The 25,874-nt window shown below is 43.6% G+C and overlaps 1 protein-coding gene across 19 annotated transcripts in view; it reads left to right on the forward strand.

Annotated features, from left to right (window-relative positions):
• Positions 1 to 972: 972 nt before the first annotated feature.
• LOC110514419 (multidrug and toxin extrusion protein 1-like) overlaps positions 973 to 25,874 on the forward strand; it is a 60,415-nt gene continuing 35,513 nt past the window's right edge. For 18 of the 19 annotated variants that reach the window (XR_005053515.1, XR_005053522.1, XR_005053523.1 and 15 more), the window contains exons 1-8: positions 974 to 1,402; positions 1,651 to 1,752; positions 12,189 to 12,257; positions 12,508 to 12,656; positions 16,007 to 16,049; positions 16,325 to 16,369; positions 17,666 to 17,763; positions 21,721 to 21,818. Coding sequence is in view for 1 of the 19 variants with exons in the window: in XM_036989472.1 (XP_036845367.1) it covers positions 1,208 to 1,402; positions 1,651 to 1,752; positions 12,189 to 12,257; positions 12,508 to 12,656; positions 16,007 to 16,049; positions 16,325 to 16,369; positions 17,666 to 17,763; positions 21,721 to 21,818 (799 nt within the window). In the remaining 18 variants the exon portion in view is untranslated. Of the gene's footprint in view, positions 1,403 to 1,650; positions 1,753 to 12,188; positions 12,258 to 12,507; positions 12,657 to 16,006; positions 16,050 to 16,324; positions 16,370 to 17,665; positions 17,764 to 21,720; positions 21,819 to 25,874 lie in introns of all 19 variants that reach the window. The other variant, XR_005053532.1, reaches the window with a different exon arrangement.

Here is a 25,874-nt window from a genome sequence, read left to right on the forward strand (position 1 = left end):
TCTTGTCATCCCTACTGCCTCTGATCTGGAGGACTCACTAAACAGAGAACATCTCTGGTGATCCCTACTGCATCTGATCTGGTGGACTCACTAAACAGAGAGCATCCCTGGTCATCCCTACTGCCTGTGATCTGGAGGACTCACTAAACAGAGAACATCCCCGGTCATCCCTACTGCCTCTGATCTGGTGGACTCACTAAACTGAGAACATCCCTGGTCATCCCTACTGCCTCTGATCTGGTGGACTCACTAAACAGAGAACATCCCTGGTCATCCCTACTGCCTCTGATCTGGTGGACTCACTAACCAGAGAACATCCCTGGTCATCCACACTGCCTCTGATCTGGTGGACTCACTAACCAGAGAACATCCCTGGTCATCCACACTGCCTCTGATCTGGTGGACTCACTAAACAGAGAACATCCCTGGTCATCCAAACTGCCTCTGATCTGGTGGACTCACTAAACAGAGAACATCCCTGGTCATCCACACTGCCTCTGATCTGGTGGACTCACTAAACACAAATGCTTCATATGTAAATTATGTCTGAGTGTTGGAGTGTGCCCCTGGCTATCTGTAAATAAAATAAAAACAAGGTTTGGTTGGTTTGCATAATATAAGGAAGTTAACATGATTTATATTTTTACTTTTGATACTTAAATATATTTAAAACCAAATACTTTTACTCAAGTAGTATTTTACTGGGCGACTTTCATTTTGTATTAAGGTATCTTTACTTTTATTCAAGACTGACAATTGAGTACTTTTTCCACCACTGGTATTATGCATGTAAATCTGACAAGGCTCAAAGTGGAGGAGAGATTGACTTCAGCACTACTCGTTTTTGCAAGAAGTGTTGACATGCTGAATGCACCGAGGCGTCTGTTTTAAACTACTAACACACCGCTCGAATACCCATACATTCCCCACAAGACATCCCACCAAAAGGTCTCTTCAACAGGGCTGTAGGCTCCTTACGCAATATCCTCGTGACGGGGCTAACGGTGACGAGAATACGCCCCAAACTACAACACGTGCGGCGGTGTCGACCCCCTGCTGTAGCCGACTGAGCGCTCTACATTTTTCGTTTGTTACTCTACACTCAGACACGCCAAAGGACCGTTCTGTATCAACAAGAGTTTCTGAAGTTGGTTGGGCAAACCTTACAGCCGCATATATCTCCTTTGCGCGCTCTCTCTTCCACATAATGGATCATTCTAAATCAAATGCTGTCGCGGTTAACGTAGTGAACGGACATTCTAAAAGTGATGAAGCTTCGGTAACCGAATCCACCGTAGAGTCACCCGTGTTTTGCTGCGGCTGTCTGAGGCGGATCAGAGGCTGGATCCCCGTGCATTATAAAGAAGAGATTGGCCAAATTCTGAAACTAACGGGACCGGTGGTGAGACTGCAGGCTAAGAACGTTGTCTCTAATAATTACCGGGTGTTGCTGAAATGTCATTCCTTTAGTTCATACCAAAGTAACTGTTGCAGTGATTGGTCCGTTGTTATGGTGGTGATAATGTATTTTTTTCTGAATCTTTAGTTGTTCCATATATTTTCTTATAATATATAGGAGTGTTGCTGAACTGCTTTTCTTCTGCTCACATGAGGGATGATGATGGTGATAATTTCCTCTGTTCTCTCCAGGTTATATCCCAGCTGATGATCTTTCTGATCAGTTTTGTCAGCACTGTGTTCTGTGGTCACCTGGGGAAGACTGAGCTGGCTGGGGTGGCACTGGCTATAGCGGTGATACAATCCTATCGATCTGTCTATCTGTCTCTATCTATCTATCTACCTACCTACCTACTTACCTACCTACAGTGGTAAGAAAAAGAATGTGAACCCTTTGGAATTACCTGGATTTCTGCATAAATTGGTCAATCTGATCTTCCTCTAAATTACAACAATAGACAAACACAGTCTGGTTAAACTAATAACACACAAACAATTATACATTTTTATTTCTTTATTGAACAAACCATGTAAATCAAACAATCAATCCAATTAATTTATATAGCCCGTCTTACATCAGCTGATATCTCAAAGTGCTGTACAGAAACACAGCCTAAAACCACAAACAGCAAGCAATGCAGGTGTAGAAGCACGGTGGCTAGGAAAAACTCCCTAGAAAGGCCAGAACCTATGAAGAAACCTAGAGAGGAACCAGGCTATGTGGGGTGGCCAGTCCTCTTCTGGACTGGGCGGATGGAGATTATAACAGAACATGGCCAAGATGTTCAAATGTTCATAGATGACCAGCAGGGTCAAATAATAAAAATCACAGTGGTTGTCGAGGGTGCAACAGGTCAGCACTTCAGGAGTAAATGTCAGTTAGCTTTTCATAGCCGATCATTCAGAGTATCTCTACCGCTCCTGCGGTCTCTAGAGAGTTGAAAACGGCAGGCCTGGGACAGGTAGCACTTCCGGTGAACAGGTCAGGGTTCATAGCCACAGGAAGAATAGTTGAAACTGGAGCAGCAGCATGACCAGATGGACTGGGGACAGCAAGGAGTCATCAGGCATGCTCCTAGGGCTCATGTCCTCTGAGAGAAAGAAAGAGAGAGAGATAATTAGAGAGAGCATGATTAAATTCACACAGGACACCGGATAAGACAGGAGAAGTACTCCAGATATAACAGACTGACCCTAGCCCCCCGGCACAAACTACTGCAGCATAAATACTGGAGGCTGAGACAGGAAGGGTCGGGAGACACCGTGGCCTCATCCGACGATACCCCCGGACATGGCTAAACAGGCAGGATATAACCCCACCCACTTTGCCAAAGCACAGCCCCCACACCACTAGAGGGATATCTTCAACCACCAACTTACCATCCTGAGACGAGGCTGAGTATAGCCCACAAAGACCTCCGCCACGGCACAACCCAAGGGGGGGGGGGGTCGCGTCAGTGACTCAACTCACTCAAGCGACGTACCCCTCCTAGAGACAGCATGGAAGAGCACCAGTAAGCCAGTGACTCAGCCCCTGTAATAGGGTTAGAGGCAGAGAATCCCAGTGGAAAGAGGGGAACTGGCCAGGCAGAGGTTCGTTGCTCCAGTGCCTTTCCGTTCGCCTTCCCACTCCTGGGCCAGACTACACTCAATCATATGACCCACTGAAGAGATGAGTCTTCAGTAAAGACTTAAAGGTTGAGACTAAGGTCTGCGTCTCTCACTTGGATAGGCAGACCATTCCATAAAAATTGAGCTCTATAGGAGAAAGCTCTGCCTCCAGCTGTTCGCTTAGAAATTCTAGGGACAGTAAGGAGGCCTGCGTCTTGTGACCTTAGCGTACGTGTAGGTATGTACGGCAGGACCAAATCGGAAAGATAGGTAGGAGCAAGCCCATGTAATGCTGTGTAGTTTATCAGTAAAACCTTGAAATCAGCCCTATCCTTAACAGCAAGCCAGTGTGGAGAGGCTAGCGCTAGAGTAATATGATACATTTTTTTGGTTCAAGTCAAGATTCTAGCAGCCGTGTTAAGCACTAACTGAATTTTATTTAGTGCTTTATCCGGGTAGCCGGAAAGTTGAGCATTGCAGTAGTCTAACCTAGAAGTGACAAAAGCATGGATTAATTTTTCCTCATAATTTTTGGACAGAAAGTTTCTGATTTTTGCAATGTTACAAAGATGGAAAAAAAAGCTGTCCTTTTAAGTCTTGATATGTTCGTCAAAAGAGAGATCAGGGTCCAGAGTAATGCTGAGGTCCTTCACAGTTTTATTTGAGACGACTGTACAACCATTAAGATTAATTGTCAGATTCAACAGCAGTTCTCTTTGTTTCTTGGGACCTAGAACAAGCATCTCTGTTTTGTCCAAGTTTAAAAGTAGAACATTTGCAGCTATCCACTTCCTTATGTCTGAAACACAGGCTTCCCGGGAGGGCAATTTTGGGGCTTCACCTTGTTTCATTGAAATGTACAGCTGTGTGTCATCCGCATAGCAGTAAAAAGTTAGCATTATATTTACGAATGACATCCCCAAGAAGTAAAATATATAGGGAAAACAATAGTGGTCCTAAAACGGAACTTTGAGGATCACTGAAATGTACAGTTGATTTGTCAGAGGACAAACCATTCACAGAGACAAACTGATATCTTTCCTACAGATAAGATCTAAACCAGGCTAGAACTTGTCCGTGTATACCAATTTGAGTTTCCAATCTCTCCAAAAGAATGTGGTGATCGATGGTATCAAAAGCAGCACTAAGGTCTAGGAGCACGTGGACAGATGCAGAGTCTCGGTCTGACGCCATTAGAAGGTAATTTACCACCTTTACAAGTGCAGTCCCAGTGCTATGATGAAAATACTGTATATGCATATAATATGAGTAATGTAAGATATGTAAACATTATTAAAGTTGTATTATTTAGTGTGCATTTTATAAAGTGACTTGTGATCCATTTATTAAAGTGGCCTGTGATTGGGTCTCAATGTAGGCAGCAGCCACTCTAAGTGATTGCTGTTTAACAGTCTGGTGGCCTTGAGCTGAAGCTGTTTTTCAGTCTCTCGGTCCCAGCTTTGATGGACCTGTACTGACCTCGCCTTCTGGATGGTAGCGGTGTGAACAGGTAGTCAGTCGATGATATCAAGCTATCCAGGCCCTGAGGCAGCAAAGACTGATGAACATCAAGGCTTTTAGAAATACTTTTGTAACCCTTTCCAGCTTTATGCAAGTCAACAATTCTTAATCTTAGGTCTTCTGAGATCTCATTTGTTCGAGGCATAGTTCACATCAGGTAATGCTTCATGTGAATAGTAAACTCACATTTTGTGAGTCTATTTTATATTGCAGTGCAGCTCGAACCAACATCTCCACTCATCTCATTGATTGGACTCCAGGATAGGTGACTCCTGACTCCAAATAGCCTAGGGGGGTTCACATACTTTTACCAACCTACGCTGTGATTATGTATTCAATATAGACAAAAAAAATGCAATTTGTGTGTTATTAGTTTAAGCACACTGTGTCTGTCTGTTGTTGTGACTTAGAGGAAGATCAGAACCAGGTAATTCCAAAGGGTTCACATACTTTTTCTTACAACTTTATCTATCCATCTATCCATCTATCTATTTATCCATCTATTTTATCCATCTATCTATTTATCCATCTATTTTATCCATCTATCTATTTTATCCATCTATCCATCTATCCATCTATCTATTTATCCATCTATTTTATCCATCTATCTTATCCATCTATCTTATCCATCCATACTAACAAAAGTTGGGGTCACTTAGAAATGTCCTTGTTTTTGAAAGAAAAACGTTTTTTTGTCCATTAAAATAACATCAACTTGATCAGAAATACAGTGTAGACATGGTTAATGTTGTAAATGACTATTGTGGCTGGAAACGGCTGATTGTTTATGGAATATCTACATAGTCGTACAGAGGCCAATAATCAGCAACCATCACTCCTGTGTTCCAATGACACATTGTGTTAACAAGGACATTTCTAAGTGACCACAACCTTTTGAAAGGTAGTGTGTATGTATGGCTGGGTTGGCGCTGGCTATAGCTGTGAGGAAAGACAACCTTCACAATACAGTTAAACAGAATACAGGACACGTCTATTTATCGAGCAGAGCAGGGATTATCTCTTGGTTTGCTCTTTGACAATTGTTGGTAATTAATAATAGGTCCATAGCAGTTAATATCTCACAAACAATAACATAGAAAAGGATGTCTCTTTAACCCAGATCTTAGTTAATATGCTTTATGTAAATGGGATGTATTCAAAATAACTTTCCTTCATTTAATTAATGAAAGTTAGGCTGTAGTTTTTCCAGTTATCTTCAGTGTAATTTTGTTAGTGTTCTCTGTATAGATGGAACATATACACCAAGCCTATACCTCGTTCATATCCACCAAGTCTATACCTGGTTCATATCCACCAAGTCTATACCTGGTTCATATCCACCAAGTTTATACCTGGTTCATATCCACCAAGTCTATACCTGGTTCATATCCACCAAGTCTATACCTGGTTCATATCCACCAAGTCTATACCTGGTTCATATCCACCAAGTCTACACCTGGTTCATATCCACCAAGTCTATACCTGGTTCATATCCACCAAGTCTATACCTAGTTCATATTCTCCAAGTTTATACCTGGTTCATATCCACAAACCTGGTTAATTTCCACCAAGTCTATACCTGGTTCATATCCACCAAGTCTATACCTGGTTCATATCCACCAAGTTTATACCTGGTTCATATCCACAAACCTGGTTAATTTCCACAAAGTCTATACCTGGTTCATGTCCACCAAGTTTATACCTGGTTCATATCCAACAAGTCTATACCTGGTTCATATCCACCAAGTTTATACCTGGTTCATATCCACCAAGTTTATACCTGGTTCATATCCACCAAGTCTATACCTGGTTCATATCCACCAAGTCTATACCTGGTTCATATCCACCAAGTCTATACCTGGTTCATATCCACCAAGTCTATACCTGGTTCATATCCACCAAGTCTATACCTGGTTCATATCCACCAAGTCTATACCTGGTTCATATCCACCAAGTCTATACCTGGTTCATATCCACCAAGTCTATACCTAGTTCATATTCTCCAAGTTTATACCTGGTTCATATCCACAAACCTGGTTAATTTCCACCAAGTCTATACCTGGTTCATATCCACCAAGTCTATACCTGGTTCATATCCACCAAGTTTATACCTGGTTCATATCCACAAACCTGGTTAATTTCCACCAAGTCTATACCTGGTTCATATCCACCAAGTTTATACCTGGTTCATATCCAACAAGTCTATACCTGGTTCATATCCACCAAGTTTATACCTGGTTCATATCCACCAAGTTTATACCTGGTTCATATCCACCAAGTCTATACCTGGTTCATATCCACCAAGTCTATACCTGGTTCATATCCACCAAGATTATACCTGGTTCATATCCACAAACCTGGTTCATTTCCACCAAGTCTATACCTGGTTCATATCCACCAAGTTTATACCTGGTTCATATCCACCAAGTTTATACCTGGTTCATATCCACCAAGTCTATACCTGGTTCATATCCACCAAGTCTATACCTGGTTCATATCCACCAAGTCTATACCTAGTTCATATTCTCCAAGTTTATACCTGGTTCATATCCACCAACCTTGTTCATATCCACCAAGTCTATACCTGGTTCATTTCCACCAAGTCTATACCTGGTTCATATTCACCAAGTTTATACCTGGTTCATATCCACCAACCTGGTTTATATCCACCAAGTCTATACCTGGTTCATATCCTCCAAGTTTATACCTGGTTCATATCCACCAAGTCTATACCTGGTTCATATCCACCAAGTTTATACCTGGTTCATATCCACCAAGTTTATACCTGGTTCATATCCACCAAGTCTATACCTGGTTCATATCCACCAAGTCTATACCTGGTTCATATCCACCAAGTCTATACCTAGTTCATATTCTCCAAGTTTATACCTGGTTCATATCCACCAACCTTGTTCATATCCACCAAGTCTATACCTGGTTCATTTCCACCAAGTCTATACCTGGTTCATATTCACCAAGTTTATACCTGGTTCATATCCACCAACCTGGTTTATATCCACCAAGTCTATACCTGGTTCATATCCACCAAGTCTATACCTGGTTCATATCCACAAACCTGGTTCATTTCCACCAAGTCTATACCTGGTTCATATCCTCCAAGTTTATACCTGGTTCATATCCACCAAGTCTACACCTGGTTCATATCCACCAAGTCTATACCTGGTTCATATCCACCAAGTTTATACCTGCTTCATATCCACCAAGTCTCTACCTGGTTCATATCCACAAACCTGGTTCATTTCCACCAAGTCTATACCTGGTTCATATCCTCCAAGTTTATACCTGGTTCATATCCACCAAGTCTACACCTGGTTCATATCCACCAAGTCTATACCTGGTTCATATCCACCAACCTGGTTCATATCCACCAAGTCTATACCTGGTTCATATCCTCCAGGTTTATACCTGGTTCATATCCACCAAGTCTATACCTGGTTCATATCCACCAAGTCTATACCTGGTTCATATCCACCAAGTCTATACCTGGTTCATATCCACAAACCTGGTTCATATCCACCAAGTCTATACCTGGTTCATATCCACCAAGTCTATACCTGGTTCATATCCATCAAGTCTATACCTGGTTCATATCCTCCAAGTTTATACCTGCTTCATATCCACCAAGTCTATACCTGGTTCATATCCACAAACCTGGTTCATTTCCACCAAGTCTATACCTGGTTCATATCCTCCAAGTTTATACCTGGTTCATATTCACCAAGTCTATACCTGGTTCATATCCACCAAGTCTATACCTGGTTCATATCCACCAAGTCTATACCTGGTTCATATCCACCAAGTCTATACCTGGTTCATATCCACAAACCTGGTTCATTTCCACCAAGTCTATACCTGGTTCATATCCTCCAAGTTTATACCTGGTTCATATCCACCAACTCTACACCTGGTTCATATCCACCAAGTTTATACCTGCTTCATATCCACCAAGTCTATACCTGGTTCATATCCACAAACCTGGTTCATTTCCACCAAGTCTATACCTGGTTCATATCCTCCAAGTTTATACCTGGTTCATATCCACCAAGTCTACACCTGGTTCATATCCACCAAGTCTATACCTGGTTCATATCCACCAAGTTTATACCTGCTTCATATCCACCAAGTCTCTACCTGGTTCATATCCACAAACCTGGTTCATTTCCACCAAGTCTATACCTGGTTCATATCCTCCAAGTTTATACCTGGTTCATATCCACCAAGTCTACACCTGGTTCATATCCACCAAGTCTATACCTGGTTCATATCCACCAACCTGGTTCATATCCACCAAGTCTATACCTGGTTCATATCCTCCAAGTTTATACCTGGTTCATATCCACCAAGTCTACACCTGGTTCATATCCACCAAGTTTATACCTGGTTCATATCCACCAAGTCTATACCTGGTTCATATCCACCAACCTGGTTCATATCCACCAAGTCTATACCTGGTTCATATCCTCCAAGTTTATACCTGGTTCATATCCACCAAGTCTACACCTGGTTCATATCCACCAAGTTTATACCTGGTTCATATCCACCAAGTCTATACCTGGTTCATATCCACCAACCTGGTTCATATCCACCAAGTCTATACCTGGTTCATATCCACCAAGTCTATACCTGGTTCATATCCACCAAGTTTATACCTGGTTCATATTCACCAAGTCTATACCTGGTTCATATCCACCAAGTCTATACCTGGTTCATATCTTCCAAGTTTACCCCTGCTTCATATCCACCAAGTCTATACCTGGTTCATATCCACAAACCTGGTTCATATCCACCAAGTCTATACCTGGTTCATATCCTCCAAGTTTATACCTGGTTCATATCCACCAAGTCTATACCTGGTTCATATCCACCAAGTCTATACCTGGTTCATATCCACCAACCTGGTTCATATCCACCAAGTCTATACCTGGTTCATATCCACCAAGTCTATACCTGGTTCATATCCACCAAGTCTATACCTGGTTCATATCCTCCAAGTTTATACCTGGTTCATATCCACCAAGTCTACACCTGGTTCATATCCACCAAGTTTATACCTGGTTCATATCCACCAAGTCTATACCTGGTTCATATCCACCAACCTGGTTCATATCCACCAAGTCTATACCTGGTTCATATCCACCAAGTCTATACCTGGTTCATATCCACCAAGTCTATACCTGGTTCATATCCTCCAAGTTTATACCTGCTTCATATCCACCAAGTCTATACCTGGTTCATATCCACAAACCTGTTTCATTTCCACCAAGTCTATACCTGGTTCATATCCTCCAAGTTTATACCTGGTTCATATTCACCAAGTCTATACCTGGTTCATATCCACCAAGTCTATACCTGGTTCATATCTTCCAAGTCTATACCTGGTTCATATCCTCCAAGTTTATACCTGGTTCATATCCACCAAGTCTATACCTGGTTCATATCCACCAAGTCTATACCTGGTTCATATCCACCAAGTCTATACCTGGTTCATATCCACAAACCTGGTTCATTTCCACCAAGTCTATACCTGGTTCATATCCTCCAAGTTTATACCTGGTTCATATCCACCAACTCTACACCTGGTTCATATCCACCAAGTTTATACCTGCTTCATATCCACCAAGTCTATACCTGGTTTTTATCCACAAACCTGGTTCATTTCCACCAAGTCTATACCTGGTTCATATCCTCCAAGTTTATACCTGGTTCATATCCACCAAGTCTACACCTGGTTCATATCCACCAAGTCTATACCTGGTTCATATCCACCAACCTGGTTCATATCCACCAAGTCTATACCTGGTTCATATCCTCCAAGTTTATACCTGGTTCATATCCACCAAGTCTACACCTGGTTCATATCCACCAAGTTTATACCTGGTTCATATCCACCAAGTCTATACCTGGTTCATATCCACCAACCTGGTTCATATCCACCAAGTCTATACCTGGTTCATATCCTCCAAGTTTATACCTGGTTCATATCCACCAAGTCTACACCTGGTTCATATCCACCAAGTTTATACCTGGTTCATATCCACCAAGTCTATACCTGGTTCATATCCACCAACCTGGTTCATATCCACCAAGTCTATACCTGGTTCATATCCACCAAGTCTATACCTGGTTCATATCCACCAAGTTTATACCTGGTTCATATTCACCAAGTCTATACCTGGTTCATATCCACCAAGTCTATACCTGGTTCATATCTTCCAAGTTTACCCCTGCTTCATATCCACCAAGTCTATACCTGGTTCATATCCACAAACCTGGTTCATTTACACCAAGTCTATACCTGGTTCATATCCTCCAAGTTTATACCTGGTTCATATCCACCAAGTCTACACCTGGTTCATATCCACCAAGTCTATACCTGGTTCATATCCACCAACCTGGTTCATATCCACCAAGTCTATACCTGGTTCATATCCACCAAGTCTATACCTGGTTCATATCCACCAAGTCTATACCTGGTTCATATCCTCCAAGTTTATACCTGGTTCATATCCACCAAGTCTACACCTGGTTCATATCCACCAAGTTTATACCTGGTTCATATCCACCAAGTCTATACCTGGTTCATATCCACCAACCTGGTTCATATCCACCAAGTCTATACCTGGTTCATATCCACCAAGTCTATACCTGGTTCATATCCACCAAGTCTATACCTGGTTCATATCCTCCAAGTTTATACCTGCTTCATATCCACCAAGTCTATACCTGGTTCATATCCACAAACCTGTTTCATTTCCACCAAGTCTATACCTGGTTCATATCCTCCAAGTTTATACCTGGTTCATATTCACCAAGTCTATACCTGGTTCATATCCACCAAGTCTATACCTGGTTCATATCTTCCAAGTCTATACCTGGTTCATATCCTCCAAGTTTATACCTGGTTCATATCCACAAACCTGGTTCATTTACACCAAGTCTATACCTGGTTCATATCCTCCAAGTTTATACCTGGTTCATATCCACCAAGTCTACACCTGGTTCATATCCACCAAGTCTATACCTGGTTCATATCCACCAACCTGGTTCATATCCACCAAGTCTATACCTGGTTCATATCCACCAAGTCTATACCTGGTTCATATCCACCAAGTCTATACCTGGTTCATATCCACCAAGTCTATACCTGGTTCATATCCACCAACCTTGTTCATATCCACCAAGTCTATACCTGGTTCATATCCACCAACCTTGTTCATATCCACCAAGTCTATACCTGGTTCATATCCACCAAGTCTATACCTGGTTCATATCCACCAAGTCTATACCTGGTTCATATCCACCAAGTCTATACCTGGTTCATATCCACCAAGTCTATACCTGGTTCATATCCACCAAGTCTATACCTGGTTCATATCCACCAAGTCTATACCTGGTTCATATCCACCAAGTCTATACCTGGTTCATATCCACCAAGTCTATACCTGGTTCATATCCACCAAGTCTATACCTGGTTCATATCCACCAAGTTTATACCTGGTTCATATCCACCAAGTCTATACCTGGTTCATATCCACCCACCTGGTTCATATGTACCTGCCTGTTCTGATTGTCTCCAGGTGATCAATGTCACCGGCCTCTCCATTGGCTCTGGCCTGGCATCAGCCTGTGACACTCTCATATCTCAGGTACGTTTCCTGGACAGGTGTGCTCACCTGAATTGGTTTACTGTTGATGTTCTGTCTTTCTGTGGTCGTTGGTGGATTGGGATGGTCACTCTTATCAACGTGTGAATATATCAATCAAGGCCATCCAGAGTTAGTCTTTTATGGAAAAGTTTGGGAGCGTTAATCTTCTCGCTCTCTCTCTGAGCCCCCCCCCCCCCTCTCTCTCTCTCTCTCTCTCTCTCTCTCTCTCTCTCTCTCTCTCTCTGTGTAGACATTTGGCAGTGGTAATATGAATCGTGTTGGCATGATTCTACAAAGGGGGGTTCTGATTCTTCTCCTGGCCTGCTTCCCCTGCTGGGCTCTCCTCATCAACACTGAACCCATCCTATTGGCTGTTAAACAGAGCCCGGAGGTCGCCAGGTCAGACCCAAACACACTCACTCACCACGCACACAAAATGTCACTGTGCTGTTCTAACTGAACCACCTAACTACATAATGTAACTGTACTAACTGAACCATCTGACTACATAACGTCACTGTACTAACTGAACCATCTGACTACATAACGTCACTGTACTAACTGAACCATCTGACTACATTACGTCACTGTACTAACTGAACCATCTGACTACATTACGTCACTGTACTAACTGAACCATCTGACTACATTACGTAACTGTACTAACTGAACCATCTGACTACATTACGTCACTGTTCTAACTGAACCATCTGACTACATTACGTCACTGTTCTAACTGAACCATCTGACTACATTACGTCACTCTACAAACTGAACCATCTGACTACATAATGTAACTGAACCATCTGACTACATTACGTCACTGTACTAACTGAACCATCTGACTACATTACGTCACTGTACTAACTGAACCATCTGACTACATTACGTCACTGTTCTAACTGAACCATCTGACTACATAATGTAACTGTACTAACTGAACCATCTGACTACATTACGTCACTGTACTAACTGAACCATCTGACTACACTACGTCACTGTACTAACTGAACCATCTGACTACATTACGTCACTCTACAAACTGAACCATCTGACTACATTACGTCACTCTACAAACTGAACCATCTGACTACATTACGTCACTGTACCAACTGAACCATCTGACTACATTACGTCACTGTACTAACTGAACCATCTGACTACATTACGTCACTCTACAAACTGAACCATCTGACTACATTACGTCACTCTACAAACTGAACCATCTGACTACATTACGTCACTGTACTAACTGAACCATCTGACTACATTACGTCACTCTACAAACTGAACCATCTGACTACATTACGTCACTGTTCTAACTGAACCATCTGACTACATTACGTCACTGTACTAACTGAACCATCTGACTACATTACGTCACTGTACTAACTGAACCATCTGACTACATTACGTCACTGTACTAACTGAACCATCTGACTACATAATCTAACTGAACCATCTGACAACATAATCTAACTGAACCATCTGACTACATAATGTAACTGAACCATCTGACTACATAATGTAACTGAACCATCTGACTACATAACAAAACTGCTGTAACTGAACCATCTGACTACATAATGTCACTGTACTAACTGAACCATCTGACTACATAATGTAACTGAACCATCTGACTACATAATGTAACTGAACCATCTGACTACATAATGTAACTGAACCATCTGACTACATAATGTCACTGTACAAACTGAACCATCTGACTACATAATGTCACTGTACTAACTGAACCATCTGACTACATAATGTAACTGAACCATCTGACTACATAACGTCACTGTACTAACGGAACCATCTGACTACATAATGTAACTGAACCATCTGACTACATAACGTCACTGTACTAACTGAACCATCTGACTACATTACGTCACTGTACAAACTGAACCATCTGACTACATTACGTCACTGTACTAACTGAACCATCTGACTACATAATCTAACTGAACCATCTGACGACATAATCTAACTGAACCATCTGATTACATAATGTAACTGAACCATCTGACTACATAATGTAACTGAACCATCTGACTACATAACAAAACTGCTGTAACTGAACCATCTGACTACATAATGTCACTGTACTAACTGAACCATCTGACTACATAATGTAACTGAACCATCTGACTACATAACAAAACTGCTGTAACTGAACCATCTGACTACATAATGTAACTGAACCATCTGACTACATAATGTAACTGAACCATCTGACTACATAATGTCACTGTACAAACTGAACCATCTGACTACATAATGTCACTGTACTAACTGAACCATCTGACTACATAATGTAACTGAACCATCTGACTACATAACGTCACTGTACTAACTGAACCATCTGACTACATAATGTCACTGTACTAACTGAACCATCTGACTACATAATGTCACTGTACTAACTGAACCATCTGACTACATAACGTCACTGTACTAACTGAACCATCTGACTACATAATGTAACTGAACCATCTGACTACATAATGTAACTGAACCATCTGACTACATAATGTCACTGTACAAACTGAACCATCTGACTACATAATGTCACTGTACTAACTGAACCATCTGACTACATAATGTAACTGAACCATCTGACTACATAATGTAACTGAACCATCTGACTACATAATGTCACTGTACTAACTGAACCATCTGACTACATTACGTCACTGTACTAACTGAACCATCTGACTACATAACGTCACTGTACTAACTGAACCATCTGACTACATAATGTCACTGTACTAACTGAACCATCTGACTACATAATGTAACTGAACCATCTGACTACATAATGTCACTGTACTAACTGAACCATCTGACTACATAATGTAACTGAACCATCTGACTACATATTGTCACTGTACTAACTGAACCACCTAACTACATAATGTAACTGTACTAACTGAACCATCTGACTACATTACGTCACTGTACTAACTGAACCATCTGACTACATTACGCCACTCTACAAACTGAACCATCTGACTACATTACGTCACTGTACTAACTGAACCATCTGACTACATTACGCCACTCTACAAACTGAACCATCTGACTACATTACGTCACTGTACTAACTCAACTATCTGACTACATTACGTCACTCTACAAACTGAACCATCTGACTACATTACGTCACTGTACTAACTGAACCATCTGACTACATTACGTCACTCTACAAACTGAACCATCTGACTACATTACGTCACTGCTCTAACTGAACTATCTGACTACATTACGTCACTGTACTAACTGAACCATCTGACTACATTACGTCACTGTTCTAACTGAACTATCTGACTACATTACGTCACTGTACTAACTGAACCATCTGACTACATTACGTCACTGTTCTAACTGAACCATCTGACTACATAATGTAACTGAACCATCTGACTACATAATGTAACTGTACTAACTGAACCATCTGACTACATTACGTCACTGTACTAACTGAACCATCTGACTACATTACGTCACTGTTCTAACTGAACTATCTGACTACATTACGTCACTGTACTGTACTGACTGAACCATCTGACTACATAATGTCACTGTGCTGTACTGACTGAACCATCTGACTACATATTGTCACTGTGCTTTACTAACTGAACCATCTGACTACATAACGTCACTGTGCTGTACTGACTGAACCATCTGACTACATAGAGCATATAGCATCATGATTCATTGTGATTCAACATCTTGTGTTCCAGGCTCTCCCAGCTGTATGTGATGATCTTCATGCCAGCCTTGCCGGTGAGTTCTCTCTGACATTTCTGTCTCTGGTGTCTTGCTGCTCTCCTCTGTCTGCTCTCTCTCTCTCTCTCTCTCTCTCTCTCTCTCTCTCTCTCTCTCTCTCTCTCTCTCTCTCTCTCTCTCTCTCTCTCTCTCTCTCTCGGCCTCCTCTCTCTCTCTCTCTCTCTCTCTCTCTCTCTCTCTCGGCCTTCTCTCTCGGCCTTCTCTCTCTCACATGTCTTTTCTCTTTCTATTCACTCTCTCTTCTCATCTCAGACTCCTCTCTGTCTCTGCAGGCTGCCTTCATGTTCCTGCTGCAGGGGAAATATCTGCAGAATCAGGTGCAGTGTATTACAGCCCCATCATCAGGACAGGTCTTCAGATAATGTATTGATCTGGAGGACATGTCTTTAGATAATGTATTGATCAGGAGGACATGTCTTTAGATAATGCATTGATCAGGAGGACAGGTCTTTAGATAATGTATTGATCAGGAGGACAGGTCTTTAGATAATGTATTCAGGAGGACATATCTTTAGAAAACGTATTGATCAGGAGAACATGTCTTTAGAAAATGTATTGATCAGGAGGACATGTCTTTAGATAATGTATTGATCATGAGGACATGTCTAATGTTCTGGACAGCTGACAGGTCTCTATATCTGTAATGTATTGAGTGGAGGGTCTATAGATAACAACATCTGGCCCTACAGTGGTAATAGGAGTGGAGGGTCTATAGATAACAACATCTGGCCCTACAGTGGTAATAGGAGTGGTGGGTCTATAGATAACATCTGGCCCTACAGTGGTAATAGGAGTGGTGGGTCTATAGATAACAACATCTAGACCTACAGTGGTAATAGGAGTGGTGGGTCTATAGATAACAACATCTGGTCCTACAGTGGTAATAGGAGTGGAGGGTCTATAGATAACATCTGGCCCTACAGTGGTAATAGGAGTGGAGGGTCTATAGATAACATCAAATCAAATGTATTTATATAGCCCTTCGTACATCAGCTGATATCTCAAAGTGCTGTACAGAAACCCAGCCTAAAACCCCAAACAGCAAGCAATGCAGGTGTAGAAGCACGGTGGCTAGGTAATAGGAGTGCTTGGTCTATAGATAACACATCTGGCCCTACAGTGGTAATAGGAGTGGTAGGTCTATAGAAAACATCTGGCCCTACAGTGGTAATAGGAGTGGAGGGTCTATAGATAACAACATCTTGCCCTACAGTGGTAATAGGAGTGGTTGTTCTCTATAGACCCACATCTGGCCCTACAGTGGTAGTAGGATTGGAGGGTCTATAGATAACATCTGGCCCTACAGTGGTAATAGGAGTGGAGGGTCTATAGATAACATCTGTCCCTACAGTGGTAATAGGAGTGGTGGGTCTATAGATAACATCTGTCCCTACAGTGGTAATAGGAGTGGAGGGTCTATAGAAAACAACATCTGTCCCTACAGTGGTAATAGGAGTGGAGGGTCTATAGATAACATCTGTCCCTACAGTGGTAATAGGAGTGGTGGGTCTATAGATAGTGTTGTGTTTCGTCCTACAGGGTTTCATCTGTCCCTACAGTGGTAATAGGAGTGAGTGGTGGGTCTATAGATAATGTTGTGTTTCGTCCTACAGGGTATCATCTGGCCTACCGTGCTAGTAGGAGTGGTGGGGAACATTCTCAATGCTCTCATCAACTACATCTTCCTCTATGTGCTGGACCTGGGCGTAGCGTGAGTCATACATACTATCCATTCAGTGTAGATACCAGAGGTTTCCACCTCTGGATCGAGGAACACACTGCCAGATGCATCATTTCCCCCCCAGGACCAGCCACACTGGGAGACATATTTGAAATAGAATTCATGGTTCAGGGTAGAGAAAATCCAATTAAAACATGATTTTAAATGTATCTTCTGAAAGGCTGTCATCACCATTCAATTAATACATTAAATATATACATTTCATCGTAGTGGAGCTATTTTATATTTTTTCCACTGGTCTTTTATTTCCCCATTTCAATCTCATGGCAACCCTATGCTTGGTGTGGCTGATATGAGCAAAGCAGATCATCTGATATGCCCTTCAATATTTTGTTAGGCAAACCTGAATTTAAAATGTAGTGATTCTATCTATCTATCTATCTGGTTCTATTGAAACGAATGTCACAATTGTCCCGTTTGCGAGCCATGTTGTTAGGCTATGTTTAATCTTTGTTTCCTCTTCAGAGCACACTGGTGAGAAACAAAATAATTCAACTTCAAGTTTAGCACTGTATCTACACATGTTGAATTATCTGAATGATGATGATGGTGAAGGGGGTGATTGAATTTACATTAGAAACTGGGTGGTTTGAGCCCTGAATTCTGATTGGCTGAAAGCCATGGTATGGCAGACCGTATACCACGGGTTTGACAAAACATGTATTTTAGTAAGGCACCTCGGGGGTTTGTGATATATGGTCAATATACCACGGCTGAGGGCTGTGTCCAGGCACTCCACATTGCGTCGTGCTTAAGAACAGCCCTTAGCCGTGGTATATCAGCCATATATACCACACCTCCTCGGGCCTTATTAGTTAAAAATACAACAGAGGTTGGCAACTAGGTTTGGCCTTCAGACAATTTTTTTTCTGAGTTTGTTGCTATTCGGCTGGCCAGAACATTACTATTAGCAATAGCCTACAAGCTGCCCAGTTCATAGGCCTACACTACACATTTAACACTTGTAATTAGTGGCCAAATCAATGACAATAACCTAATCATTTCCATCTGATTTACAGCGGTAAAATCACCAATGTCTCTATTTAATACCTACTCAGGCTATTCATTCGTACATCAGCTGATATCTCAAAGTGCTGTACAGAAACCCAGCCTAAAACCCCAAACAGCAAGCAATGCAGGTGTAGAAGCACGGTGGCTAGGAAAAACTCCCTAGAAAGGCCAAAACCTAGGAAGAAACCTAGAGAGGAACCAGGCTATGTGGGGTGGCCAGTCCTCTTCTGGCTGTGCCGGGTGGAGATTATAACAGAACAAATGTTCAAATGTTCATAAATGACCAGCATGGTCGAATAATAATAAGGCAGAACAGTTGAACAGTATTTAACTCGGCAAGTCAGTAAGAGCAAATTCTTATTTTCAATGACGGCCTAGGAACAGTGGGTTAAATGCCTGTTCAAGGGCAGAACGACAGCTCGGGGGTTTGAACTTGCAACCTTCCGGTTACTAACCACTAGGCTACCCTGCCGCCCCATTATGACAGACCAGCTAGATGACTACTAACTAGTAGCTAGTTAGCTGGCTAGCCTCTGAAGGGGGTTCCGGTAATAGAAATAGCAGATCCGTACCACATTGGGTGAGGCGGGTTGCAGGAGAGTATATTCAGTCCTTAGATGGAAAGTGAGATTAAAGTATACACGGAAAAAACGAGGAAAACGATATTTACACGGGACAGGACAGGACAAGACCAAACACACAACCGACTGCTACGCCATTTTGGAACAATTCTTGTAGGAGTAGGTTAGCTACACTAGGCTATTAGACTACATGTCATTGAAGTAGGCTAAGCTATACTATTTCATTTGTTCACGGCATCTAAACTGATTGGATACCCCTCTCCAAAACTCTCTCTACTGAACAAACGTGCTATACAGCACAAACCCAGCCAGCCTAATGATCTCCAGCCCACACCACCCATTCCGACACTGTTTTCATCTCCCATCAGCTCAGAGAAATCAGCCAATTAAATGTCTGTGACCTCCGGGAGGAGTTTCATCTCAGGGGTTATTTCTATTATGGGATGGGAGGGTAGGTATCTGTCTGACTGTTTCTATTATGGGATGGGAGGGTAGGTATCTGTCTGACTGTTTCTATTATGGGATGGGAGGGTAGGTATCTGTCTGACTGTTTCTATTATGGGATGGGAGGTATCTGTCTGACTGTTTCTGTCTTTTTTTTCCTGCTGTGTTTCCTATACAGTATGTTTTGTTTGTGTTAATTAAGTGCTCAGATTTTCCTCTTCAAATAAACACTAATCTAAATAGTTTTGCTTTTCCGTTGACATGCATTTAAACACAGCCTTTTTCAGGACCCTGTCTTTCAAAGATAATTCATAAAAATCCAAATAACTTCACAGATCTTCATTTTAAAGGGTTTTAACACTGTTTTCCATGCTTGTTCAATGAACCATAAACAATTAATAAACATGCACCTGTGGAACGGTCGTTAAGACACTAACAGCTTACAGACGGCAGGCAATCAAGGTCACAGTCATGAAAACTTAGGACACTAAGGAGGCCTTTCTACTGACTCTGAAAAACACCAAAAGAAAGATGGCCAGGGTCCCTGCTCATCTGTGTGAACCTGCCCTAGGCATGCGGCCTAGTGGTTAGAACGTTGGAATGGTAACCGAAAGGTTGCAGTGTAAAATACCCGAACTGACAAGGTACAAATCTGTCGTTCTCCCCCTGAACACGGCAGTTAACCCACTGTTCCTAAGTCCGTCTCCGTCAATGAAAATAACAATTTGTTCTTAAAACCTCTTAAAGCTAGGGGGCAGAATTTTCACTTTTGGATAAATAGTGTGCCCAATTTCAACTTCCTGCTACTCATGCTAAGAATATAATATATGCATATTATTCATAGATTTGGATAGAAAAGTTTCTAAAACTGTTTGAATTTTTTTTTCCCCCCCTCTCTGTTCACTATATTGTCTTTGCCATTGGATATTTAATAGGAACCTATTTTCAGTTCCTACCGCTTCCACACGATGTCGCCAGTCTTTGGAATATGGTTGAGGTTATTCCTTTGTGCTATGAAGAAGTAGGCCAACTCGGAACTGGGGACACTTTTGTGAGTTGCGCAAGATGTGAACAGCAGTGCTGGTTTGTTTTCGTTCCTATATTGAATACAGATTGCCCCGTCTACAATTTGATCGATTATTAACGTTTAAAAATACATACAGTTCTATTACAAAAGTAGTTTGAAATATTTTGTCAAAGTTTATAGGCAACTTTTGAAATATTTTGTAGTGACGTTGCGTTTTTGTAAGCTGTCTTTTTCTGGATCAAAAGCGCATTATAAATGGACATTTTGCATATATATGGACGGAATTAATCGAACAAAAGGACCAATTGTGATGTTTATGGGACATATTGGAGTGCCAACAAAAGAAGCTCGTCAAAGGTAATGCATATTTTATATTTTATTTCAGCGTTTTGTGTAGCGCCTGCTATGCTAGCTCCTTTGTTTACTGCTGGTGCAGATGGGTGCAGGCTATCAGATAATAGCTTCTTATGCTTTTGCCGAAAAGCATTTTTAAAATCTGACATGTTGGCTGGATTCACAACGAGTGTAGCTTTAATTGAGTATCTTACATGTGTGATTTAATGAAAGTTTGAATTTTATAGCATTTTATTTGAATCTCGCGCTCTGCATTTCCCCTGGCAATTGGCCAGTTGAGACGCTAGCGTCTCCCCTATCCATAAGAGGTTTTAACTGACTTGCCTAGTTAAATAAAGGTAAAAAAATTATAATAATTATACGATGTGGAAAGTAGTTAAAATAAAGAAAAACCCTAGCATGAGTAGGTGTGTCCAAACTTTTGACTGGTAGTGTATATATATATTTCTCTGTCTGTCTCAACTCCATCTCCCAGTACTACTTGACTTAATAAATCTCTGTCTATCTCAGTGGTTCTGCTGCAGCCAACTCCATCTCCCAGTACTCCCTGGCTGTCTTTCTCTACTGCTATATTGTCTGGCAGGGTCTGCACAAGGCCACCTGGGAAGGTAAGTGTAACTCTAACCCCTAACCACAAGCACCTATTACCTAAACACTAGCCCCTAGCCACTACGCCCTAATCCCTAGCACATTCCCCTAGCCACTACGCCCTAATCCCTAGCACATTCCCCTAGCCACTACGCCCTAATCCCCAGCACATTCCCCTTGCCACTACACCCTAACCCCCAACAGTTTCTCCTAGCCACTACGCCCTAACCCCCAACACCTTCCCCTAGCCGCTACGCCCTAATCTCTAGCACATTCCCCTAGCCACTACACCCTAATCCCTAGCACATTCCCCTAGCCACTACGCCCTAATCCCTAGCATATTTCCCTAGCCACTACGCCCTAACCCCCAACATCCCTCTAGCCACTACGCCCTAGTCCCTAGCACCTTCCCCTAGCCACTACGCCCTAATCCCTAGCACATTCCCCTAGCCACTACGCCCTAATCCCTAGCATATTCCCCTTGCCACTACGCCCTAACCCCCAACATTCCTCTAGCCACTACGCCCTAGTCCCTAGCACCTTCCCCTAGCCACTACGCCCTAATCCCCAGCACCTTCCCCTAGCCACTACGCCCTAATTCCCAGCCCCTTCCCCTAGCCACTACGCCCTAATCCCCAGCACCTTCCCCTAGCCACTACGCCCTAATCCCCAGCACATTCCCCTAGCCACTACGCCCTAATCCCTAGCACCTTCTCCTAGCCACTACACCCTAATCCCTAGCACCTTCCCCTAGCCACTATGCCCTAATCCCCACCACATTCCCCTAGCCACTACGCCCTAATCCCCCAACAGTTTCCCCTAGCCACTACGCCCTAATCCCTAGCACATTCCCCTAGCCACTACGCCCTAATCCCTAGCACATTCTCCTAGCCACTACGCCCTAATCCCCAGCACATTCCCCTGGCCACTACACCCTAACCCCCAACAGTTTCTCCTAGCCACTACGCCCTAACCCCCAACACCTTCCCCTAGCCGCTACGCCCTAATCTCTAGCACATTCCCCTAGCCACTACACCCTAATCCCTAGCACATTCCCCTAGCCACTACGCCCTAATCCCTAGCATATTTCCCTAGCCACTACGCCCTAACCCCCAACATCCCTCTAGCCACTACGCCCTAGTCCCTAGCACCTTCCCCTAGCCACTACGCCCTAATCCCTAGCACATTCCCCTAGCCACTACGCCCTAATCCCTAGCATATTCCCCTTGCCACTACGCCCTAACCCCCAACATTCCTCTAGCCACTACGCCCTAGTCCCTAGCACCTTCCCCTAGCCACTACGCCCTAATCCCCAGCACCTTCCCCTAGCCACTACGCCCTAATTCCCAGCCCCTTCCCCTAGCCACTACGCCCTAATCCCCAGCACCTTCCCCTAGCCACTACGCCCTAATCCCCAGCACATTCCCCTAGCCACTACGCCCTAATCCCTAGCACCTTCTCCTAGCCACTACACCCTAATCCCTAGCACCTTCCCCTAGCCACTATGCCCTAATCCCCACCACATTCCCCTAGCCACTACGCCCTAATCCCCCAACAGTTTCCCCTAGCCACTACGCCCTAATCCCTAGCACATTCCCCTAGCCACTACGCCCTAATCCCTAGCACATTCTCCTAGCCACTACGCCCTAATCCCCAGCACATTCCCCTGGCCACTACACCCTAACCCCCAACAGTTTCTCCTAGCCACTACGCCCTAACCCCCAACACCTTCCCCTAGCCGCTACGCCCTAATCGCTAGCACATTCCCCTAGCCACTACGCCCTAATCCCTAGCACATTCCCCTAGCCACTACGCCCTAATCCCTAGCATATTCTCCTAGCCACTACGCCCTAAACCCCAACATTCCTCTAGCCACTACGCCCTAGTCCCTAGCACCTTCCCCTAGCCACTACGCCCTAATCCCCAGCACCTTCCCCTAGCCACTACGCCCTAATCCCCAGCCCATTCCCCTAGCCACTACGCCCTAATCCCCAGCACCTTCCCCTAGCCACTACGCCCTAATCCCCAGCACATTCCTCTAGCCACTACGCCCTAATCCCTAGCACCTTCTCCTAGCCACTACGCCCTAATCCCTAGCACCTTCCCCTAGCCACTATGCCCTAATCCCCACCACATTCCCCAAGCCACTACGCCCTAATCCCCAGCACCTTCCCCTAGCCACTACGCCCTAATCCCCAGCCCATTCCCCTAGCCACTACGCCCTAATCCCCAGCACCTTCCCCTAGCCACTACGCCCTAATCCCCAGCACATTCCCCTAGCCACTACGCCCTAATCCCTAGCACCTTCTCCTAGCCACTACACCCTAATCCCTAGCACCTTCCCCTAGCCACTATGCCCTAATCCCCACCACATTCCCCTAGCCACTACGCCCTAATCCCCCAACAGTTTCCCCTAGCCACTACGCCCTATTCCCCAGCACATTCCCCTAGCCACTACGCCCTAATCCCTAGCACATTCCCCTAGCCACTACGCCCTAATCCCTAGCACATTCTCCTAGCCACTACGCCCTAATCCCCAGCACATTCCCCTGGCCACTACACCCTAACCCCCAACAGTTTCTCCTAGCCACTACGCCCTAACCCCCAACACCTTCCCCTAGCCGCTACGCCCTAATCGCTAGCACATTCCCCTAGCCACTACGCCCTAATCCCTTGCACATTCCCCTAGCCACTACGCCCTAATCCCTAGCATATTCTCCTAGCCACTACGCCCTAAACCCCAACATTCCTCTAGCCACTACGCCCTAGTCCCTAGCACCTTCCCCTAGCCACTACGCCCTAATCCCCAGCACCTTCCCCTAGCCACTACGCCCTAATCCCCAGCCCATTCCCCTAGCCACTACGCCCTAATCCCCAGCACCTTCCCCTAGCCACTACGCCCTAATCCCCAGCACATTCCCCTAGCCACTACGCCCTAATCCCTAGCACCTTCTCCTAGCCACTACGCCCTAATCCCTAGCACCTTCCCCTAGCCACTATGCCCTAATCCCCACCACATTCCCCAAGCCACTACGCCGTAGTCCACAGCACCTTCCCCTAGCCACTACGACCTAGCCCCTACCACGTACCCTTAAAAGCAGTGATTTCAGGGCAGATGTCCTCTCCTGGTCAGCCTAAATTGACCCTAGTGTCTCAGTTTAATAGTAATACGTGACAGGAGATGTTATATCACAAGGTTAGTCTTTAACCACCTGGGAGGGAGCGAGGGAGGGAGGTCAGAACAGGACAGGAAGGCTTTGTTCACGTTATGACATAACTGGTCACCTTTAGTTGTAGTTTGGTCAGAGATGGTCTATAATGTTGAGGTTGTATTTGAGCTCCGGTCCCAGGCCAGAGTCCAACTGTGTGTGAACAGATCATCTATCTGAGAGAGGAGTAGCAGTCTGTTCTGTTCCCATGCACTATATGGTTTCCCAATCCTGCTCCTGGGAACCCAAAGGGATGCACATTTCTGGTTTTGGCCGTAGCACTAACATACTTGATTCAACTAATCAATGTATCATCAAGCCTTAAATTTGAATCCGGTGTGTAGCACTAGGGCTGAGTGCTAAGGATCAGGATTGAGAAACCCTACAGTAAAAGGTTCTGCTTCACCTCTAACCTGCCATATCAAAGGTTCTGTATCACTCCACTAACCTGCCGTCTCAAAGGTTCTGTATCACCTCTAACCTGCCATATCAAAGGTTCTGTATCATTCCACTAACCTGCCATCTCAAAGGTTCTGTATCACTCCACTAACCTGCCATATCAAAGGTTCTGTTTCACCTCTAACCTGCCATCTCAAAGGTTCTGTTTCACCTCTAACCTGCCATCTCAAAGGTTCTGTTTCACCTCTAACCTGCCATATCAAAGGTTCTGTTTCACCTCTAACCTGCCATCTCAAAGGTTCTGTTTCACCTCTAACCTGCCATCTCAAAGGTTCTGTATCACTCCACTATCCTGCCATCTCAAAGGTTCTGTATCACTCCACTAACCTGCCGTCTCAAAGGTTCTGTATCACTCCACTAACCTGCCATCTCAAAGGTTCTGTTTCACCTCTAACCTGCCATATCAAA

Source organism: Oncorhynchus mykiss, chromosome 10, assembly GCF_013265735.2.
Source record: "Oncorhynchus mykiss isolate Arlee chromosome 10, USDA_OmykA_1.1, whole genome shotgun sequence".
In the NCBI taxonomy this organism is placed as follows: Eukaryota; Metazoa; Chordata; class Actinopteri; order Salmoniformes; family Salmonidae; genus Oncorhynchus; species Oncorhynchus mykiss.